Source organism: Lipophrys pholis, assembly GCF_963383615.2.
Source record: "Lipophrys pholis genome assembly, chromosome: 10".
Classification (NCBI taxonomy): domain Eukaryota; kingdom Metazoa; phylum Chordata; class Actinopteri; order Blenniiformes; family Blenniidae; genus Lipophrys; species Lipophrys pholis.
The window spans coordinates 22,834,537-22,854,536 of NC_137640.1; the positions used below are offsets into that span (position 1 = coordinate 22,834,537).

Consider the following 20,000-nt stretch of genomic DNA (forward strand, 5'->3'; position numbering starts at 1 on the left):
CCTTCATGCTTGGACTAACTTATATGCATCCGAGTCCGACCATTTAACACTGACACGCTGCGGTTCTCAGCCACTCATTCCTCACCCACATTGGCTAATATTTCACTGCCTCTTTAAGTTTTTAAACTCATGGCCCTCCATTTAGCATCCTGACAAAGCTGCTGGCCAGGGGTTTGCGGGACCTCAGGCGGTAACCACTGTAGAGTGGAAGAAAAGAAAAAAAAAAAAAAAAACAGTATGGAAGAAACAATATGTAATGAAGGAGTGAGGAAAGATCATATTGAGATGCTGCGCTATTACCATTTAGATACGGCGAAGAGGTGTGGGGGGTGGAGAGTGGGTGACTGTCGAGACAGAGAGGTACAATTTAATGGATGAGACTCAACCCATGAAAATCACTCTTGGTCAAATCTGGCTTTTAGTCTGTAAATGAGGGTAACTTTAAATGTGCATAAATGATATTACATTTGAGCACTTCTTACAATGCAGCTTTTTTTTTTTTTAGACATGTTTTTTTATTGTATGGACATTGAAAGTTTAAATCCTGGAAAAGTTCTCCTTTGTAGCATTGTTGAGAATTCAGAAATCCCTGACAATGTAAGCCGTTGAAAAAGTCTGTGGCCTTTGTAGAAAACCTTAAAAAACTTCAGAGGTGATTCACGTCATGAGGCATTGATACATGAATGTGGTTATTATATACATATATGTATAAAAATAAAAAAAACCATGAACACACATAACTGTACATTTGAGTATGGATGCCTCGTGTTGCTCTGGCTGGACAGATAAGGTCATCATGAATACGCACAATGTTCTGAAGAGATACCCATCTCTTCACAACCGTTTAACAGTTCATTTATTTATAAAAAAAAAAAACATTTCTGGGCCCTTTCTGAACTTTCTGTCCTCATTGCCCCTGTCTGACCATCCACATGAATATCTATGATGGAACATTTGCATTTCCTGTCCTCTTATCATATTTCTTTTACTTCTCTTTTTCCACTTTCATTTCTTCATTCATGTCTTCTCGAGCACATGAAGAGCTGTCCCTGAGTCATAGGCAATGCACTGACAATGCAGAGCCAGGGAAGGTTTACCATTCACTCTGTAAAATAAATCAACACTGCATTCTTGCTTAAGTGGCTTTTTTTTTTTTAGTGCTTGAGAATTCATTTTCTAACACTCAAGTTGTCCTTGACCCTGAGGTCCCAGTAGTTTGTGAGCTGCTCGTGTACACATTCCCATTTTCAAAAGAACACACTCCTTTGTTGAGATTTGCAGAAAGATTCTGTATTATTCACCTCTCCACATTTCTATTTCTTCCTCTGAACTTCCCCCACCTTCCAAAGGTGGGGCTTCTTTGGTTCCGTCTCACCCTGCTTGTCTTTTGTATTGTGTCTTTCGCCTGCTACCTCAAATGTGATGCACAGCGCCGTTGGCTTCGCCCGTTCGCCATTCTTCACATCGTGAAAGGAAATATCCACTTAATAGGAAAGACTGAATGGATATAATTAAAAGTCCCTGTTTTGTCTCTAGCGGTGTTGCTAAAGTAAGGAGAGGAGATTCCTATTGTGTCTGCCCCGAGACCACAAGTCTTGGCTGACGAGGAATGATTGCCTGCCCTCTGATTACGATACAGCAAACATCAGCGTTCCTCTGTTCCAGCGCAGAAACACAGTTTATAGGTTAGAAATGTTCGACTGGACAGGATATCCTACGAGCAATATACTTTTGAGCTATGTTTACTGAGGAGAGTTGTAACTGACATGCCATTGTGGCAAAATCAGGCTGCTCTTTGTAACGACTTTGCAAAGTTGTGGTTCGCTCACCATGTAGAACTAACTAAGTATTAAACTATTTTCATGTGAGCAAATTTCACTTTGATATGCTAAAGTGAGGCGGCAGACCAACTACCGCCTGAAAGTCAGAACGTGCTCCATTCATGAGGCAAGTTTCTGGTTTGAGTAATTACCAATATGGTATGGAAGAGAAACGGCATCTGCTGCTATTACACTCAAAATGCAACGTTTTAATTGCTAATTACCTGACAGTAGCTCTCCATTATTCATTGCAATTAACTTTTCCTTGGTGGTCACCTTGTAATCCCACGCTTTGATGACCTTTTATTTCCATCAGCTCCAAGGATGTCGGCAGGTGTTGTCGGGCGCGCGGCTTTCATATGGTAATCGCTTAGCGCCCATTTACATGGGGAACCACGCTTTGCATCATTTTGAAACCTTGAGTGTACGCAAAACCCCTTAAACACATAACGATCATCTGAAACAATGCCCTTCCCCTCATTGTCAAATGATTAATTAAGTTGTGTCATGTAATTGCCTCAGTACGCCGGCTGCTTTTGATATCGGTGAAATCCCCAAGTCTTATTTTCCCCCATTAACTAATGTTAAGATGCGCCTCTCCAACATCTACGGCTTGCGAAGGCCTTTCTAGGATCTTGTCAGGAATAATAGAGGGGCTTTAGAAAACATCAGGTTGGCACTGTTGATTCTGCCCTGTCACAGGGCTCGGGGCTCTCTTCATTATGTAGCCCTTCAATGTATGTATGCAAAGCATCCTCTGTATACACATGCTGTCTCTGAGACTCTGTGTGTGTGTGTGTGTGTGTGTGTGTGTGTGTGTGTGTGTGTGTGTGTGTGTGTGTGTGTGTGTGTGTGTGTGCGTGTGCGAGAGAGAGCGCCTCTGTTGAGTGTGGTATCATAATTTATAACACGCCGCGGCTTAATGAAGCCATAAGCCATAATGCATATTCACTAACGTGGTGGGCTGGGCTGGGACGGGCTGTGGTGATGAGTGCCCGGCCGCCACAAATTTACAGTTAGCGCGGGGAAATGCGCGCCATCGTGTGCACACGCGCTTGCACGCACGCATACACGCACGCATACACGCACGAGCCAAAGGCTTTTCATGGACGACTTAAGCCTGCATAACCTGACACTGAGCAACTGAGCAATTCTTGCTGTTCTGTCGGTTTGCGTTTAAATCATAATTCGTTTTCATTATGAACTCATAATAGTAGTAATAGTAATAAATAACTAGTAGTAAAAAAAAGTGAAGACTTTTATGTATCTATAATTCATGGAGATTTTTCTGTCTTCATTCGATAACACTTAAATACCATTGTGAGTTTTAATATTGTGTACATGTTTGTGTTTTCTCCACTTTTCCATAGCCTTGCTGAGGAATTTAAAGGAGTAAATATAGGAGTTTTTTTTTCCTTTGTCTTAACAGTTACTTCACTGTACTAAAGTGCATCAATATACTTCTGATTGCATGTTCAGTAAAATGGAATGGTAGATACAATTAAATTTCTTTCAAGAAATTAAAAAACATAATGAGTAGATACTTATTTTCACCTCTAAAGCAAAATTCAAAAGCTTATCACACAGGATGTGATACTGATTATTTATATATATATATATATATATATATATATATATTTGCGATTGGTTACATGTTTATAATTTGCTTTGCTATGAGTGTTTTGATTCCATGAAGATAATAATTTATAATAAATAACAGAAAAATAAATTAAAGTGAAACATAATCCTTAAATCTTTGTAAGAAAACATTTTTTTTACTTGATTACTGTCAAATGCATTGGTTACATTTTGTTTGTTCCATTTCACTTTACATGTTGATTTGCCTTCTGCCTTGCGAGTAAATCATGAACATCATGGCTGAGCTCAGAATAGCACAACTTTGCACTTAAACTGTATGCATGTGTACTGTATATCCCCAGCAGCTTTGAAATTCTTGTCTCTTCGCGTATGCGTTAAATGACGGTGTGCAGTACACTGTTTCATCTGTAAAAATGTAATCTGTTCTGCTAGGGCGGTCCCTTCTCCTCCAATAGCTCCATTTGTTGGTCCCGGCGCTCGGTGTTGACAGATGATAGCTTGAAGTCGTCTCCTTAGTTTGCCGGCTCTATGTGTCACTTTCAAGTCCCATTAGCCACTGGGACATACTGGAACAGCCTCTCTCTCTCTCTCTCTCTCTCTCTCTCTCTCTCTCTCTTTTTCGCTCTCTTTCTTTCTCTCTCGCACACACACACACACACACACACACACACAAGCCTCAAAGTACACATTTTCCCTTACACGTTTAATCCTTCTTTTGACACTTAAACCAAAGTGTTTTGTTTTTTTTCTAAATTCTTTATAACAGATATTTAGTTTTAATTCGTTATAAGTGGATCTCAATGACTGCTGTAACGGATATGCTTGCCTCTTTCTCTCCTGTTCTCTTTCACTTTCTTTCAGGTTCGGAGCACGGTCAACAGGATCAAGGAGAGGAGAAAAGCGCTTAATTTTTCAGTATGTATTCCCCCATTTTCCTTTGCGTGAATGTGTATACTGATCCTCGTGAGTGAGTGTGTGTGTGTGTGTGTGTGTGTGTGTGTGTGTGTTTGTTTGCGAGGACGCTGCTGCGACAGACACACTTTTCCAACAGCTTTTGCTGCTTCTGGGGGGGGAAAAAATACTACTTCAGCAATGCCAATGAGAGCTGGCCCACGGAGCAACACTGTACATTTGCGAGCCCCTCGCCAGTCGACAGTCCATGTTAGATGCCCTTATACATCAAACACAGACCCACCATAATAGCCCCCACCCCCCTTCCTCACTCTCCCCATTGCAGCACCTTCATCCCAGCAATGTCAAGCTCTATGGTGGGTTACAAGTTTCTAATCCAGGACAAGCCGTCCCCTGACATTAAAGTGTCAGACCAGTATTTATACCTTGTTGGACGCTGCTGTTTGGCTGGAACTGTGGGATGCTGCAAGTGGTGCAAGTGTGTGTGTTTCTGTGCAAAGACGTGCATGTGTCTCTGTGTGTTTTCTCATGTATGTGTGTCTATAAAGATTATAGCCCGTGCAAAGCACTTTAGAAGTAGTTAAGAATATCAGACACACACACACACACACACACACACACACACACATAGAATTATAAACCTTAGCACTTTGACTAACTCCCACTCTTTTCATTGTACAATCATTTGATCGTCTCCCAAGTGAAAAGAGTCACATGCACAGGCGCAAAATACATCTTGCACCTTATGGGCGACCACATTACAGTCACATCTCCTCTCCGTGGTCATTCAGTCTGTCTTTATGGCCTATAACACTCTGTCCAGCACCTCCCTCTGCACTTTGACCCACACACACGTACTTTACAATCACCCCCCCCCCCCCCCCCCCCCTCCACCACCACCACACTGGAATCATTTCTGAGCAGGAGATTAATTTTTGAAAATTTCTGTGTATCCAGACTTCCCTTTGACCCCAGTCCCAACCCATCCTACTCCAGGAATGAACACTTTGGAGATGGAAGGAAATAAAATAAATAAATAGACAAATTGAGGTGTGTGTGTGTGTGTGTGTGTGTGTGTGTGTGTGTGTGTGTGTGTGTGTGTGTGTGTGTGTGTGTGTGTGTGTGTGTGTGTGTGTGTGTGTGTGTGTGTGTGTGTGTGTGCGTTAGGTATGGTTGGGGGGTACAGTGCCCCTGGGTGCAATCTGATATATTGGCTGCTCATGTTATCAGTGAAGGCTCCCCCCCCCCCACACCTGCCGTCATTTTTACTGCTTCTTTTCCCCTCTTGTGGTGGCAATTTTCCAATCTTGCCGGGTTCCGCTACCAGAACGCGTTTTTTAGACATCACTGCTGCTTGACGGTTTTTAGCTAATGCTCTTTTGTGCCATAAATCCTATTCAACCTATTGTATCTACCTGTCCTTTGGTTAGATAGGAGGCATTTGGCTCTAGATGACCGCACATGCCCCTATATATATCCCCTAGTTATAAAACATAGGATTGGGTATCGTGCCTTGCCGGTTGAGGGATATAGAGGCTTTGGCAGTGTTACTACATATAGGGTCATTTGAAGACGAGTGGCAGACGACTGCTGAAGATAGAAAGGTTTATATGTTGTATTATTTGCAAGTAAAGGTTTGACCCAGTGGCATATTTCGCATCAACTTCAATTGAAGGATCTAAAGTGGTATTTTAAATGAATTAGATTTTTTTTAATATGTATGTTCTCTTTTATCCTCTTATAATCACCTTCAAAAAATAAACCAACTCTTATATGAAAACCACACAAATGACCTGTCAGATATTCTAACAACTCCACGTTGACTGTCTGGGTTATATGCGTCATTTCTTTGTAAAATTGAATTCCAGACTGATCATGCGTCGTTGTAATTTTTCCTTATTTTAACAGTACATACAGATGGAATGTACGTATTTCCATGACTTCACTAAATACTGGATGGGTGTTAAAAATTATTGGGACAGCTTGAACGGTGTCCAGCTGGAGATATGATGGCATGGTACGTTTAACCTTGATGACCTCATATAAATTCTACCAAACCTAATCACACAATCTCCCTTCTTTAATTCCACACTGCTGCTGACCTCTTTAGCCCTCTTCCATGTTGTTGCCCGCCTCATGAGCGCAGGGTTGCGCACACAGCCCCCCACCCCGCCCACCTAAGAGACACACACACACACACACAGACACACACAGACACACACACACAAAGCCACTTTGAGCAGTGTTGCCTGCCTGTTTGATACCACGTCCCTCTTGACCCACCCTGACCTTCCTCTTGTACATACACAGCCAGATTGCTTTGTGAAATAAAGCTGTCAGTTGCCGGACTCAAATAAAAAACAGCCCCCCCCCCCCCCCTTCCTTACAGTCCTCCATGCCCCTGACACCACTGAAATATAGTTATAAATTGGAAGCGGATTAGTTTTTTTGATCTTAATTCAAGTTTTGACAAGATATAAGAAGCATCATGTAGAAGCTGGTTGGAATCCGCCTTATAGAGGAAATATTAATAGGACTGGAATTTCATTTTAACAAGTGGTCAAGAGTTGATGTTGCTTTTCTGTGTTTAATAACACAAACATAGGTGCGGCCTCACTGCATGCGGTGAACCTTGTGTGATGAAATGCTTTGAAAAAAGAAAAAAAATTTGGTTTGTTGGCGGGACTGCTGATTGGATTGATTTACAGTGTCATGCTCCAAGTGGAAAATGAACAAATATATGCAGGATCTGTTCGTTGTCGACGTGTATGTGTGTGTGTGTGTGTGTGTGTGTGTGTGTGTGTGTGTGTGTGTGTGTGTGTGTGTGTGTGTGTGTGTGTGTGGGTGTGTGTGTATTATCCACTCTGAAGCTGGACATTGACAACAGACAAAAGGAGACTAGCTGGCCCCCGAGTGTTTGCCATATTGGACATTCCTGTCTCATACAAGTCCAGTCTGAAAATGATGAGGCCCTGGGGCCTCTAAAGAGTCCCCCCAGTCCCTTTCAGAGCTGCGCAAACAAATGGGTTGGTTTGATTGTCGTTTATTTTGGTCAGGCAAAAAAGATGCGCGTGCTTCCGTGAAACAATGAGCTCTCGTAGTTAAATTCATGCATCAGCTGTTCCGGCTTGGCGCTCAGATTACAGTGAGCATGAAACCGTAGTCGACAATAACCTGTTAATGGTCATCTCTGATCGCAACCGTTGGTATTCAGAGAGCTTTTCCACAGACAATAGAAACAGTAGCCTGTTTTGCTCGATGATGCCTTCACTGAACAGTATGTCTCTGCGCAGAATGTCCACTTCAACTGTGTAAAGTTTTGTTAACAAACTGTATCGAAACCATCACAATTTGAACATGTTAATAACCAACACGTATGACGAGATCATAGTTGCGATCGGCTCTACGCAGCAAGGTGATACAGAGCTTCTTCTTTTTTTTTTCATTGCTTACAGAATTGCGCGAGTTCTCGACCCTCCAGCTCAGTTACCACCTCCCGTCCTGTCAGCTTCCCACTTGGAGCAAACCCAAGTCAGGAGGAGGAGGCCTGTCCATGCAGCAGAGCACCAGGCTCAAAGATGGACGAAGAGAAGACAATAGGTGAGCTGTCAAAACAAAGACAAATTCGACTTTTGTCCCCCAACTAATTATTTCTGGCTTACTATAGTGTGCTGTGGGTAACTGGTATCATTTACCTACAAATGCCTGTCAGTCAGAGCTATTGAAGATCTAATGGCAGTTGTTGTTAAAGTATTTGCAGCATCTTTGCTTCGATGGCAGCGTTATTGTGATGAGAGGCGTTAAACACATCAGTAAAGATCCACATGTGTTTTCAGCTGTAGCGAATCACATTATGTATCGCATAGTCACCAATTAACATAAACCACAAAAAGACAAAATGGATAGTGTGAGTTGTTTTGTCAGGCGTAATCCTTAGAGCATCATGTTAGTAAATCAGCTTCTACATTTGCACCTGTTTTTTTTTTTTCGGTTTGTTTGCTTGTTTTATTGTGTAATCATTTAGAAGATCAGGCCCTGGATGGTCACCGTGCTGCTGTAATGGAGACTTGGATGGTATCTTCATACCTGAAAAAACAAACATACACTTTTGTTTTCCACGGTTGAGCTTTTCAAATGTTCTCTCATTCCAATTATTTTCATCCTCCACATTGAATTAAGCACGCACAATGAAATCCTATTTACATCTAACCTGAACTGTAATATATATTGGCAAAATTGTTGCATTTGAAACTAAATACGCTACTTTTGAACGCGGTTAAGGTTAACTATGGAGGGACGGAAAAGCGTCTTTGATTCAATTTTCCTGCAGTTTTGCCCATTGATCAGAGGATTGGAGACAGCTGTCGTTGGAACAGAACATAATAGCGGGTCACAATATTGCTTGCTAATTGGATTACTCTGCTGGCCTTGCTTCTCAAAAAGCACAACCAATCCACCGTCATTTAAAAAGAACAAGGAAGGCCACCTATTGTGTGATATTCTTTTAATTTTAATGAAAGATGAAATTTGAATCTATAAGAATAAGTGAACTATTTTGTGGCTTGTGTACCTTTTTTTCCCCGGAGCTTGCCTTCTCTTTTGAAGAGAGCAGCACCTGTAGCCTTGCTTCTAGAAGTGGAAGTTCGCCTGTGAAGGATTTTAATTTTTGCAGAGTAGTTTCTCGTATGCGACCAAGCTTTTTCAGTATTTTTTTCTTTTTCTTTTTCTTTTTCCAAAGAATTGAAACCCTACGTACTCAAGTCTGGCATGTGTGTTTCAGTGTGCGTGCGTCAGGTGGGTTATGGTGGTTGTAGAGGGGGTTAGGCGGATGGTTGGATTGGTTAAAGAGGTAAGCGGCACAATTTCACTTGGAAATACGCCATATGATTAAACACTGGATTCTCACTGACCTCTTCCTCTCATATTTCTGTGTTATACATGAAGATTTCATTTAGTTCGAATCACTTTACTGAATTTCTTTCTTTTATTTTCTAAAACTTTCTTCATGGAGTAGTTTATTCCATATGCCCAACTCATACCAGCGCTACTGCTTTTAATGCTGATGCTTTGTGAGTTATTACCAAATCCTTTGCTTTGCTTAACACACAATGATCTCAAACATACATACTCGTTCAACTAAAATATGTTTGCTGCATGAGCGACCCTCTCAGCCTTGAATAATTATTGGTGGGATTAAAAGACAGGAGTAGGAGCTTAGGCACGAAAGAATATTTCTAAAATAGAAGCGTTCATATAAAACTTGAAAAACTCCACGATGTTATTATGAAGTTGATGTAAAACAAGTTTGAGATGTAGTTTTAAATCAGATTAGAATGTTATCAACAGTCTCTCAAACATTGTTTTAAGTTGATTTAACATTTAGTTTTTGCTTGAATAACATTTTCTGTTTGATGTGGTACAAAATCTGAAAAACATTTTTAACATAACATCTCCTCCTCCTCCTCCTCCTCCTCCTCCTCCTCCTCACTCCTTTAGTGTGGGCATTATCAGAAATAAATAACAACACATACATCCTGTTCATTAGGCTTCGTTCATTGGCTTCATTTGACTTCCACACTGTGTGGATACCACAGATCATGCTGCTCGACCTGCCTCCTGAAATGAGATTTCAGAAAAACCCATTCCCACTAATATCAGAATGCAGGGAGAAAGTTTGCCCTCTACCTTAAGACTGTGCAAATACATCCTTCTGACTCACACAGTCGGTATTAGAAGCAAAGAAGAAAAACACGTTTTTAAATGGAGTGAATTTGTGTCGGTGTTTCACAATCATTCTTTGCTTATTTGTTGGGATTCAGAAAGCTCCGAATTGGAAAACGTCATTTAAAAAACGGAGTATTAACCTTTTGTTAAACTGTTGATATAGGTTACACATACTTTTGACTCAGATCATAAGCATGTTGTGCAAGTGAAAGGGGTAGAATGATTACAATTACAGCCATGCATACTCATATATTCCTTGAGTATATGAACCCTTTGGCATATCTGCAAGACATTACGGCATGGGGTTCTGAAATGGAGAGTAGTGGCTTGCCTGTTGATTGAAATCAGACATCTAAAATCTCCTGTTAAACTTTAACACTAACCAGACACCCTGGCTTCACTCTAGCTGCATGACCCACGCTGCACTCAGCAGATTTGAGACCCATTTGATTGTGGGAATGATTTTAGATACAGCATTTCAAAAGAAGGGCAAAATAGATGGAGAGGTCAACATCGTGAAAGTAAGATGTTCTTAATTTTACCTTTTGCAGTGGATTTCTTTTAGAAACGGCACAGCATTTTCCCTCCCCGGCACATAGTTAAAACATCTGCAAGATGATTTCTGAATTTCTCAAAGACTCTCTCTGTGTGTCCTGGACCGCTTGTATAAAACCTGATAACCAATATTTTCACCAGCATCATTTGATACACTGTTTGGAAGAGGTTTTTTTGTAAAATCTTCAGATTGAAGACCACCATCGGAGGCAGATGTCCTTTGAGCAGACCTTTGTGGTTTGGATTCTATAGTTAATGACAATTTATCTCTATTGAGGCAGTTTTTCCAACTTTCTGTGAACAAAACTCGACATACTTAGTGGATAACCTGTAATATGTGCAGTATATGGTGGATAACACACATGCACGCATGTGCGCGCACACGTTTTTTTTTTTTTTTTTTTACTTTCGACACCTTATTCTGAGTTCCTGGCATCACCTACAGGTTATACAGTCGATTAATACAGCCAAGTGTATCATTAAATGTAAATGTGGTCCTATCAGGACAGTTCACCTCATATGAGGGCATTCAAGTGCTGCAGGTAGACTTACTTGGCCACGTCTCTGATGAGTTTGTCAAACAAAGTGTCATTTGAGAATATATTGTATTGATTGAAATTAATACAACTTGATTTAAAATATTTCCGTTGCTGATCTTCCTGTACGATCCCTGTCCTCTTTCGTTTGACCAGCTCACAGTTGTTAAATAAGTCCATATTCCACATTTACTTGACTGATTCTCCAGGAAGCCAAGTGGATTAAAACAATGCAGAATTGCAGAAATTGTCAGGTTGTCTCATTGAACCCATTCACTGCCCCACTATTCTATTCGTGGCTCAGTGACATGAAAATGCAACTGGCTTTGCACAATCATGCACTAAGTCTGGAGTTGGTGGCCAAGTTACACTGATAATATGCAACATTATCAGTGCAAGATTTCTCATAACCACAATATAAGTCAACACAACTCAGCTGAGTAAATCTATAACTGAGGTGTTTCATAACCCAGGAATATTTTCTAATGCATTTGAATGAATTTTAACAGTCCAAGTCGTGTTGCGTACAGTCACTCCTTGCCAACTTATTTTTTATTTTTTTTTGATAATTATTAATGCATGTAATTGGAGCGTAAACTCTACCAAAGGGACTATATGTCCTTTCAGGTTTAAGCAGAAACTACAAACAAACAGCTGGAGCCATTTGTTTTTACAATAACTGCAACCTCCACTAAATGATAGTGGTATCTCGCAAATACAAGGTCAACCCCTTCTGTGTGTGTGTGTGTGTGTGTGTGTGTGTGTGTGTGTGTGTGTGTGTGTGTGTGTGTGTGTGTGTGTGTGTGTGTGTGTGTAGTTGTGATTTTTATACTTTCATGCTTTTTTTTTTTCCTTCTTTCTGTTTACTCAAGTTTGTTGGCTCCAATGTCCAGAGCAGACAGTGGGTTATTTTCAGAGTACAGAAATTTAAACAAAGTGAAGCACATATTTCCTTTGAGTAGAAAGAAGGACAAGTGCATAATGAAGGAATAAAAGAGGAACAGGGGATGAAGTGTGGGGGGATTTGAATTGAAAGGGCTGTGTGGGTGTTTGTGTATGCTCATGAGTGTTGCATTTCTGATGAGGAGGCGCCACACAAAGACTGAGTTGAAGGTTACGAGCCCTTATAATATGTTAGGTCACCAGTGTTACCTCATCCCATCCTCTTGCTTTGTTAAAGCCTCTCACTCAACAAGCAAAGATGGCCAAGCAGTTATCTTTCTTTTATGGTTCATGCTTTGAATCACAAAGGTCACTGAGTTTTCTGTTTGGGTCTCATTTGCTTTAGTATTAAAGTGGACTGTAGGCAGTTTTCTTTTTTTTTTCCGGCATGGAAAATATATATATATATATATATATATATATATATATATATATATATATATATATATATATATATATATATATATATATATCAGTTCTCGTTAAAACTTTGATTTAAGTACATTTATTGGCAGCAACCGTTCAGTGTGTCTGTGTGTAATCAGTTTCCGAATTTAATTTTGATTTTTGATTAACACAAGTTTGCAAGTGGACAGTAAATGTAATTCTTTGGCGGAGTATTGTGCAGCATTATACCTCGCTTTCTGGTGTCGTACTCAGTTTGAATAACTCATCTTGTAAGAACCATATGGCTGCACATTGCTGACATCTGACACCCCGTCCTCTTCCGCTCTTCCTAACATGTGTTCCTCAGCATCCCTTGCAATTAGGGGCCTTGTTAGATAGAAAGTTGTGTGGCGGTGTGTTGCACGAATCCTCCTGCAGATTACACACACATCTTCGTTGACAACACCTCTCACTTCCCTCCACCCACACACCAACACTTGTCATGCACATTAAGCCCAGTTCACTGACATGAGGCAGGGTCCCTCAATCAGAAACTACTAAAGAAAAGAAAGAGTGAAAGTTCCCTGGCGGAATGACAACATGTTTGCAGGAATTGCAACTTCTGGCTTTTGAATCTCATCCTCTTATTTGGACCTCCACTAAATTACTGTAGGCATGGAGTGTATTAGTTTGAACAGCTGCACGATACAAAGTCAAATGTTTTTAAATTGACTACACTGATGGTACTGTGCATCAAGGGAGATAATATTTTATACATAGATGTGAAAACTATCAGTGGAAACCTACAACCAATAAAGCGATCATGTATCCAAAGCGCAGATCAAGATATTCCTATAGGATTGTAAAAAAAATAAAAATAAAAAATGACATTCACTATTACATTTGATAGAAAGAAAATACAAGTCATATATATATATTAGAATACTACAACTTCAAAACTCTGAATGATCTCTATCAGTGCCATTGAATACGTGACATGAAAAGCACAAAGGATGACTTTTTGGAAGAGTTGAATGGTCATTTATGAATGTTTGAATACATGACACATTTTATTTAAACAAAATGAGTGCAACAGTTAAGAGGCTGCTGCTTGACCCCTCTTTTTGTGTATTTTATGCATGCATGCATGCTTTTTTTTTTTCCTTCACTCAATTGGATGTGCATGAGTAAATGTGTTATTGTGGTGAATTACATTATGATTTCAGATACCCTTGATTACACCTCAAGTGTCTGAGACGGATGAATAAGTAATTGAACTCGTAAGGCCTTCCTTGAGTGTTAAGTGACGGTACCTTTGTGTGCATGTGGGATTTGTAATTACAGTATTTTTGACTTTTGAAAAAATTTTCTGCAGTGTCATAAAGTTGAATTCAACAGTGAGATTTTTTATTTTTTTTTGTGCGCTTGACGCTGTTAGTGTGTGATTTCTATTTCGCCTTGAGAGATTACTTAGTGGACACCCTCGTCTCCATTGTATCTGCTGTCAATTTGAGCCTTCAGTAATCAGACACTGGCGGTTGGGGATACCAAACATGCTTCATGAGCAATCACAAGAAGAAATTGCATTTGGGAATTGACAGGACAGTAATAATCACCACAATCGAGGTGAGGTGTGCATGTGCGCGTCTGTGTGACGGAGAGGTATTTGGCCTCTTGAGCGGCAGCTTGTGTTCAGTGTCTCTCTGATGCAAAGTGATGTGTGCTAATTCTACATCTGCTCGAACCAAACAGAGCTCGAAAGTTCAGCCAAGTCCCCCCCCCCTCAAAAAAAAAGAAGAAGAAAAATCACTTCCTCAGTACTTATCTTTCCTCTCTATCCACCGAGTAAATTGCACAGTGTTGCATCCCTCTTGCAATTTCAAATGATTGACAAATAACCATATAAAACTGTGTGCGTGTGTGTGTGTGGGTGTGTGTGTGTGTGTGTGTGTGTGTGTGTGTGTATATTGAGGGTTTTTTTTCTTTCTTGTTGGCTCGGCTGTGTCGAGGATGTGTGGCCCTGAAATGGCCTCTTGTCATGTGAGCCTCAGCTTTGAGTGCTTGATTCTAGTGTTACAGTGTAAATACCCAAACAAACACGCAGTGTGTTCAAAGTCTGCGATTGGTTTCTGCTGTATTTACATTCTTTTCCTCCCTCCAATGTTTGTCTCACCGTTACACTCGCGTCTCATTTCTTAATTCCTGTTTTCCCTCTGAAGCATTAACTCATCCATTTTGGCACATGCCAAATTTATAGTTCCTTAAATTAATTGTTAACACATCTATCAATTGAACATTTCTACATCACTGACGTCACAATGTCACTGTTTACACAGAAATATCTGAAAATGTCCCTGCATAATTTGAGAAACTTAAACAACTGCTTTCCCTGTACTTGCGTTGCACTGTGGCATTTTGCATTCATCATCATAAGAAACATCCGGAGATGAAATATTGAGCCCATTTGTTTGTTCTTAAGTGGCTTTAAGCGCAACTGTTTATGCGTATTCGCCCAACCGCTACAGAGCACGCCGGGCTTTAAGAATTTGTTTTCCACAGCTGTTCTGCATAAGAACGCCACGCTATCACGCACGAGCAAAAGTCGGGCGAAGGAAATCTATTCATAATTCAAAGAAACAACACCACACAAGCCGTGGCGGTGTCAGATATAACAAATTGAGGAGGAAAAGAGTCGAATTTGTATCTGCTTACAGAGGTTGACTACATTATACATACTGCAGGAGCCGTTGAGTGCGGGGTAATAGGATATATGATGGATGGCCAGGCCACATGGGCTCCCATTCCTCTGGGTTATTCATCTATTTATCTGCTTATTTATTTATTCTTTCACCCAGAGAGACCCTCACAAACAAGATTTGCCTAAGGTGTATAATAGTAACCCCCCCCCCCAAAAAAAAGAGAAGTTCTGCATTGCCCAGTATGGAAATGGCCTTTTTTTCGCGTGTGTCCCGTGTGCTAATATTTATTGGTGGGACGGTGGTTTAAGGCTCCGTTTACACAACATCGAAAACGAGCAACTATCACTTTTTCACACTGGCTCCCAAGTTAGAACTTTACTTTGACGCTCCCGACCTCCCCCTTCCCCTCCACAGATTCAGCCGGGGGCTCCGGAGCACTGTTGCTGCCCATGCGCACCACCGTCACGGTAAATAGTTCTTCTGCTGATGCGCGAATAACAAACTTGGCGGCCTACGTACTGGCATGACCCCCGGGCTGTATTCTAGTTTCATAGTCGATGTTGGTAGTTTTTATAGTTGCTATTCACCCCTAATAGCATCCAGCTCCTCATCGATCCATACGATTGTCGAGTACTCTCGAGTTGACTCTTTGTTCACTTTTCTCAGTTAAAGTAGAGACCAAAGCTCACATTTTCTCTCTTGAAACCTTTTTGAAATCTTCTCCCTTTTAGCATTTTGCAGCTCATCCGTTCACTTCTTGTCGTTGTGGCTTTTTTTTTCGATTGTGAGTCAATGTAAATTGAATTGTTGTATGCGTCACAAAGTAATTCACAACCGTAACACTAGGGGGTGTCGATTTTCTGAAGGATCAGTCATGAAATTTCTTGAAACGTGTCGGTGGAGTGTTTTGTAGAGGTGGTCATACTTTCTGACTTTTTCAGTAACAACCAGCAAACAACTCCACTAATTTAGAAATAGTAGTATACGAAACAAACGTGATGTAATGTAATAGAGCAGACCAATCAGGGCCCTTGTGGTCTGCGTCACTTTGAAGTTCAGTCCCAAATTTTGGAGGTGCATGTCAGGCGACGCACAGACTCTGCTCGGGTGGCTTTGCGTGGTGACGGCATCCATGTGATTTGTTTCCATGAATTGGCCTTTAGTCTCACTTTGACTCTCAAATTTTAGTAGACCTTCTAACAGTCTTAACATATTCACAGATTTTGTTGGAATGTGTTTTAAAGGCATGATTTCTGGAATTGTGTTCTTAAAGTGGAGATGGTTCTGTAAAGCATGCCGCAAACAGCGGATTGGGACAGATTTTCTTTTGTTTTTTTGGACGAAAAAATCTGTTGCGTTTCGCTCTGTTAGCAATGTCAGCGGGTAAGAGTTATTGGTCCTGGACCGGGACCGGAGCGATCTTTGCCATATCAAAATGACTAGATATTTCAGGACCAGTCCGAGGTAGTCCTACAGAATCCTCTCTATTTGCGGATTAATTATATCGTCATATGAAGGACTGCAACAGTTATGGTTTGGCACCATATTGTCCTCATAGTTTGCCAGGGTCTTGTTTGCATTGCATTTAATCCACAGACTGTGTTTTAAATAATCTGCAAAAATCAATGAGTTTATAATTTCATGTGTCAGTTTTTAGAAATAATGCTGGGAAAAAGAAACCAACCAACTCAAACTCTGTCATTGTAAATTCCCGGTTTCACCACGGACTGCACCTTGGTTAGCGTCGCCTTACTCTTCCTCACTGGCTCTTTTACCTCATATTGACATGTAGATGATATTCCAGGATGAAGTAAAAGGAAGAGCCCATTCTGAACTCTCTGCTCATTTGTAACATTTTCTGAGCATTTAGTTTCGAGGCGGCCTTAGAATAACTCCATTGTAGTGATTTGGCACTGGTCTCCTTGTATTTACTTATGTATTTATTTATTTCTACACTCCTCCAAATGCGTGATCCAGCACACACTCCAATTTTGAAAAATGTGCATTACATGTTCAAAAATTGGGTAAGAAGAAGTGTAACTTTTTTAATCCTACCCCTTTACGTGTTTGTCGTTGCAAATCACACAATTCTTTTTTCATTTTTCCTAATTTACGTGTTTCAGTGTTGTTCTATCCTGCACTCAAATAACAAAGACAGTGAGGATTTAGACAGATTTTTGCCCCTCCACCAATAAACAGTGCGGCACCATAACCCACAAGCCCTTGCTCTCATGGCAAAACCCTGGACCTCACCAGAATCAGACTCTTTAAATATTTTTTTACAGTAACTTATTTTACTTTATGAGTTTTCTGTCTCACTGAACATTTTCTGAATGTTGCCCGGCAGCAAATTATTCTTTGCTTTAAACCGCATTTGGATAGTTTTGAACTTGATAAGGTAGGTAAATTTTAAAGTTTTCTACTGTAAGAGCAGTGGATTGTATCTTTATTTAATTATCATATCTAGGTTTCTTTAACCTCATTTGAACACGCAAACGCAATATTAAAATACACTTTTTGCCATGAATAATGGTCTATTACAAGTCGTGTTTTACATTTTGTTTGGTAAATGTAGCACTGCTGCAGTGGCTATGGTCCTCCTGCTAGTGCAGTTTAGGTCTAAATAACGTGAAATCATGTTTTATTGTGTCTACCTGAACATTTCTCCAGTAGGTCACGGAAATGTGCACATGTTTTGTTGCTTCACGTTTGGAATTTAAAGAAAACAAGAATAGATCATTTATTTGGATTAGATAGTATTACTTGTGTCCAGTAGCAGTCAGCCGCCAAATGTAAAACGAAGCCCACATGGGGCGTCTGTGACATAGAGTCAGCAGCCACCACATGTAATTGTCGGCTAAATGCCTTTTATGTTTAACCCCGTCACTCTTCCACTATCAGGGGTGTCATTCAAGGACCTGCACGTGCCCTGGGGCAGGTCAGTTCCCCCGGGACAGGCTGTCTTATAGTTTTTCACTTCCCCCACCCCACCCCCCCCCCACCCCCACCCCCCCTTTCTCCAGCAAAGAGGCGACACCGTGAATTTTTTTCCTTTTATAAATATGTAGTTTATATTGTAAAGTTGTGTTCTTTTAAAAAAAAAAAAAAAAAAATCTAAATATGTCCGCTTAGCTATATTCCATTCTGTTTGTTTATGTAAGTAAGTATGTTTTCATACACAGACCGTCTTTCTCATTTCTTAACATAATGCTGAAGCGCTCGCCACCGCTTCCATTGTGCAGCTTCCAACAGCCCCTCTGAACTAATATCAGCACCTCTGCCCCCCCTCCTCCAGAGAATTTTTCCATCATCCTCATCTCAACAACCCATGGCAACGACATAGCGGGGCAGCTTACGACAAAGCAAAGTGGGGAAAAACGGAGAGAGGAAGGCGGTAAGGGATGTGAGGTGGGGGGGTTTAGGCCGTAGATCAGGACAGGGAGGATGGCGGCGCGACCAGGAGGTGACAGGGGAATAACATCCCTTTCTCCTCAATCGACAGGGACCATAACTCCTGCCTCTCCAGGGACAGATTGAGAAAGGCAATAGCCCTAGGGGCTGTGAAGCACGGATGCATAGGAGAATTGAAAGTTAAAAGAAAAACGCAGTTTGCCGAGCCACTGCCACTGATTGAGCCAACAGCACCACTCCTCGCCACTGCAAATATTCTCATTTCTTCCAAGTCAGGGATGGCGGCAGAAAGGACCAAGTGTGATACTGTTAACGTTGATTAGGAAACTTTAAATCCTCAGGGGTTGTTGCCAAGTTTATTTAGTTTTTTGCGAAATCCACACAGCTTTTATTTTCAAGAGATGGGATTTGCGTCTCTAAACATGCATTTTCTGTTTTCACTTGATTGCTTCTGAATTAGGAACTATGAGCTGCACTTGACTAAGAACCTGGAATTGCTTTTCTCTTTGGCAGAATTAAAATCTTCTCAAGTACCAAACCTTTTGTGTTGTATTGAATTTATTGATGTGTGTTTATTTTGAATCTTCGGCAGCAGGCTCAGACTCTGTTAATGGGTAAACATACTTAACAGTCAACATTCAAACAAACCACTTGAACAAGTACCTGATTGTAAAGGATGAGGTTTTTTTTGAGGAACTCAGAACAGCCTAGATCAGTCCTGAAACATGTCTGGCAAACTGTGAATAACAAGCATAGGACCAATACCTGGTTATACAGTATATTAATAATAGGCGGTTAACTCTTTATTATCATATTCATTTGCCAAGAAATTACAAAGCACAATACCAAGTTTCGCAAAGAAATCCTTTTTATTTCCGTTACCGTAGGAAACGTGTGCTCCTCTGTACTCGGATACACCAGAGTTTATGAACTTTCAAGAGCACTGTACCGACTCAGACATGGAGGTGGCAAAACTTTCCGGTGCCCCAATTATGTGCAGATTTGGTAGAGGTCATGTGAGTGAATGAAATGGGACGTTTGTAGAATAACTCTCATAGCACATCAAAAGTCCCAACTGCATTTGATTACGCTGTGAAGGCTGTGGTGAATGCTGTCTCAGCATGTATGTATTGTTTTCCGTTTACGTCACTCATTTTCTCCATGACACGTGTCCTCCTATCTTATACGTTTCCTTTTATTCCATGTCACCAACTCTACTCCCCCCGCTTCACTTCGCAACAGTCGCCCACATTTAGAGAGGGTGGGACGGCTGGGCAGGGCACGCATAGCAGCTTTTATAGCCTGATCAATTTTACAGTGGCTTATTGAATAGCTTTTAATGTTCTTCTTTATATTCAGCTGTTACATGCAGAGCGCCTGCCGCTCGAGGGCTGAGAGAGAGAGGGAGAGGGAGA

The 20,000-nt window shown here is 40.8% G+C and overlaps 1 protein-coding gene across 5 annotated transcripts in view; it reads left to right on the forward strand.

Moving 5' to 3' along the window:
* LOC308115412 (adhesion G protein-coupled receptor D2) overlaps positions 1-20,000 on the forward strand; it is an 87,439-nt gene that overhangs the window by 41,043 nt on the left and 26,396 nt on the right. For 3 of the 5 annotated variants that reach the window (XR_013935690.1, XM_080472886.1, XM_080472887.1), the window contains 2 exons: positions 4,281-4,334; positions 7,787-7,931. Coding sequence is in view for 3 of the 5 variants with exons in the window: in XM_080472886.1 (XP_080329012.1) it covers positions 4,281-4,334; positions 7,787-7,931 (199 nt within the window). In the remaining 2 variants the exon portion in view is untranslated. The remainder of the gene's footprint in view (positions 1-4,280; positions 4,335-7,786; positions 7,932-20,000) is intronic. The other 2 variants (XR_013935691.1, XM_080472888.1) reach the window with 1 other exon arrangement.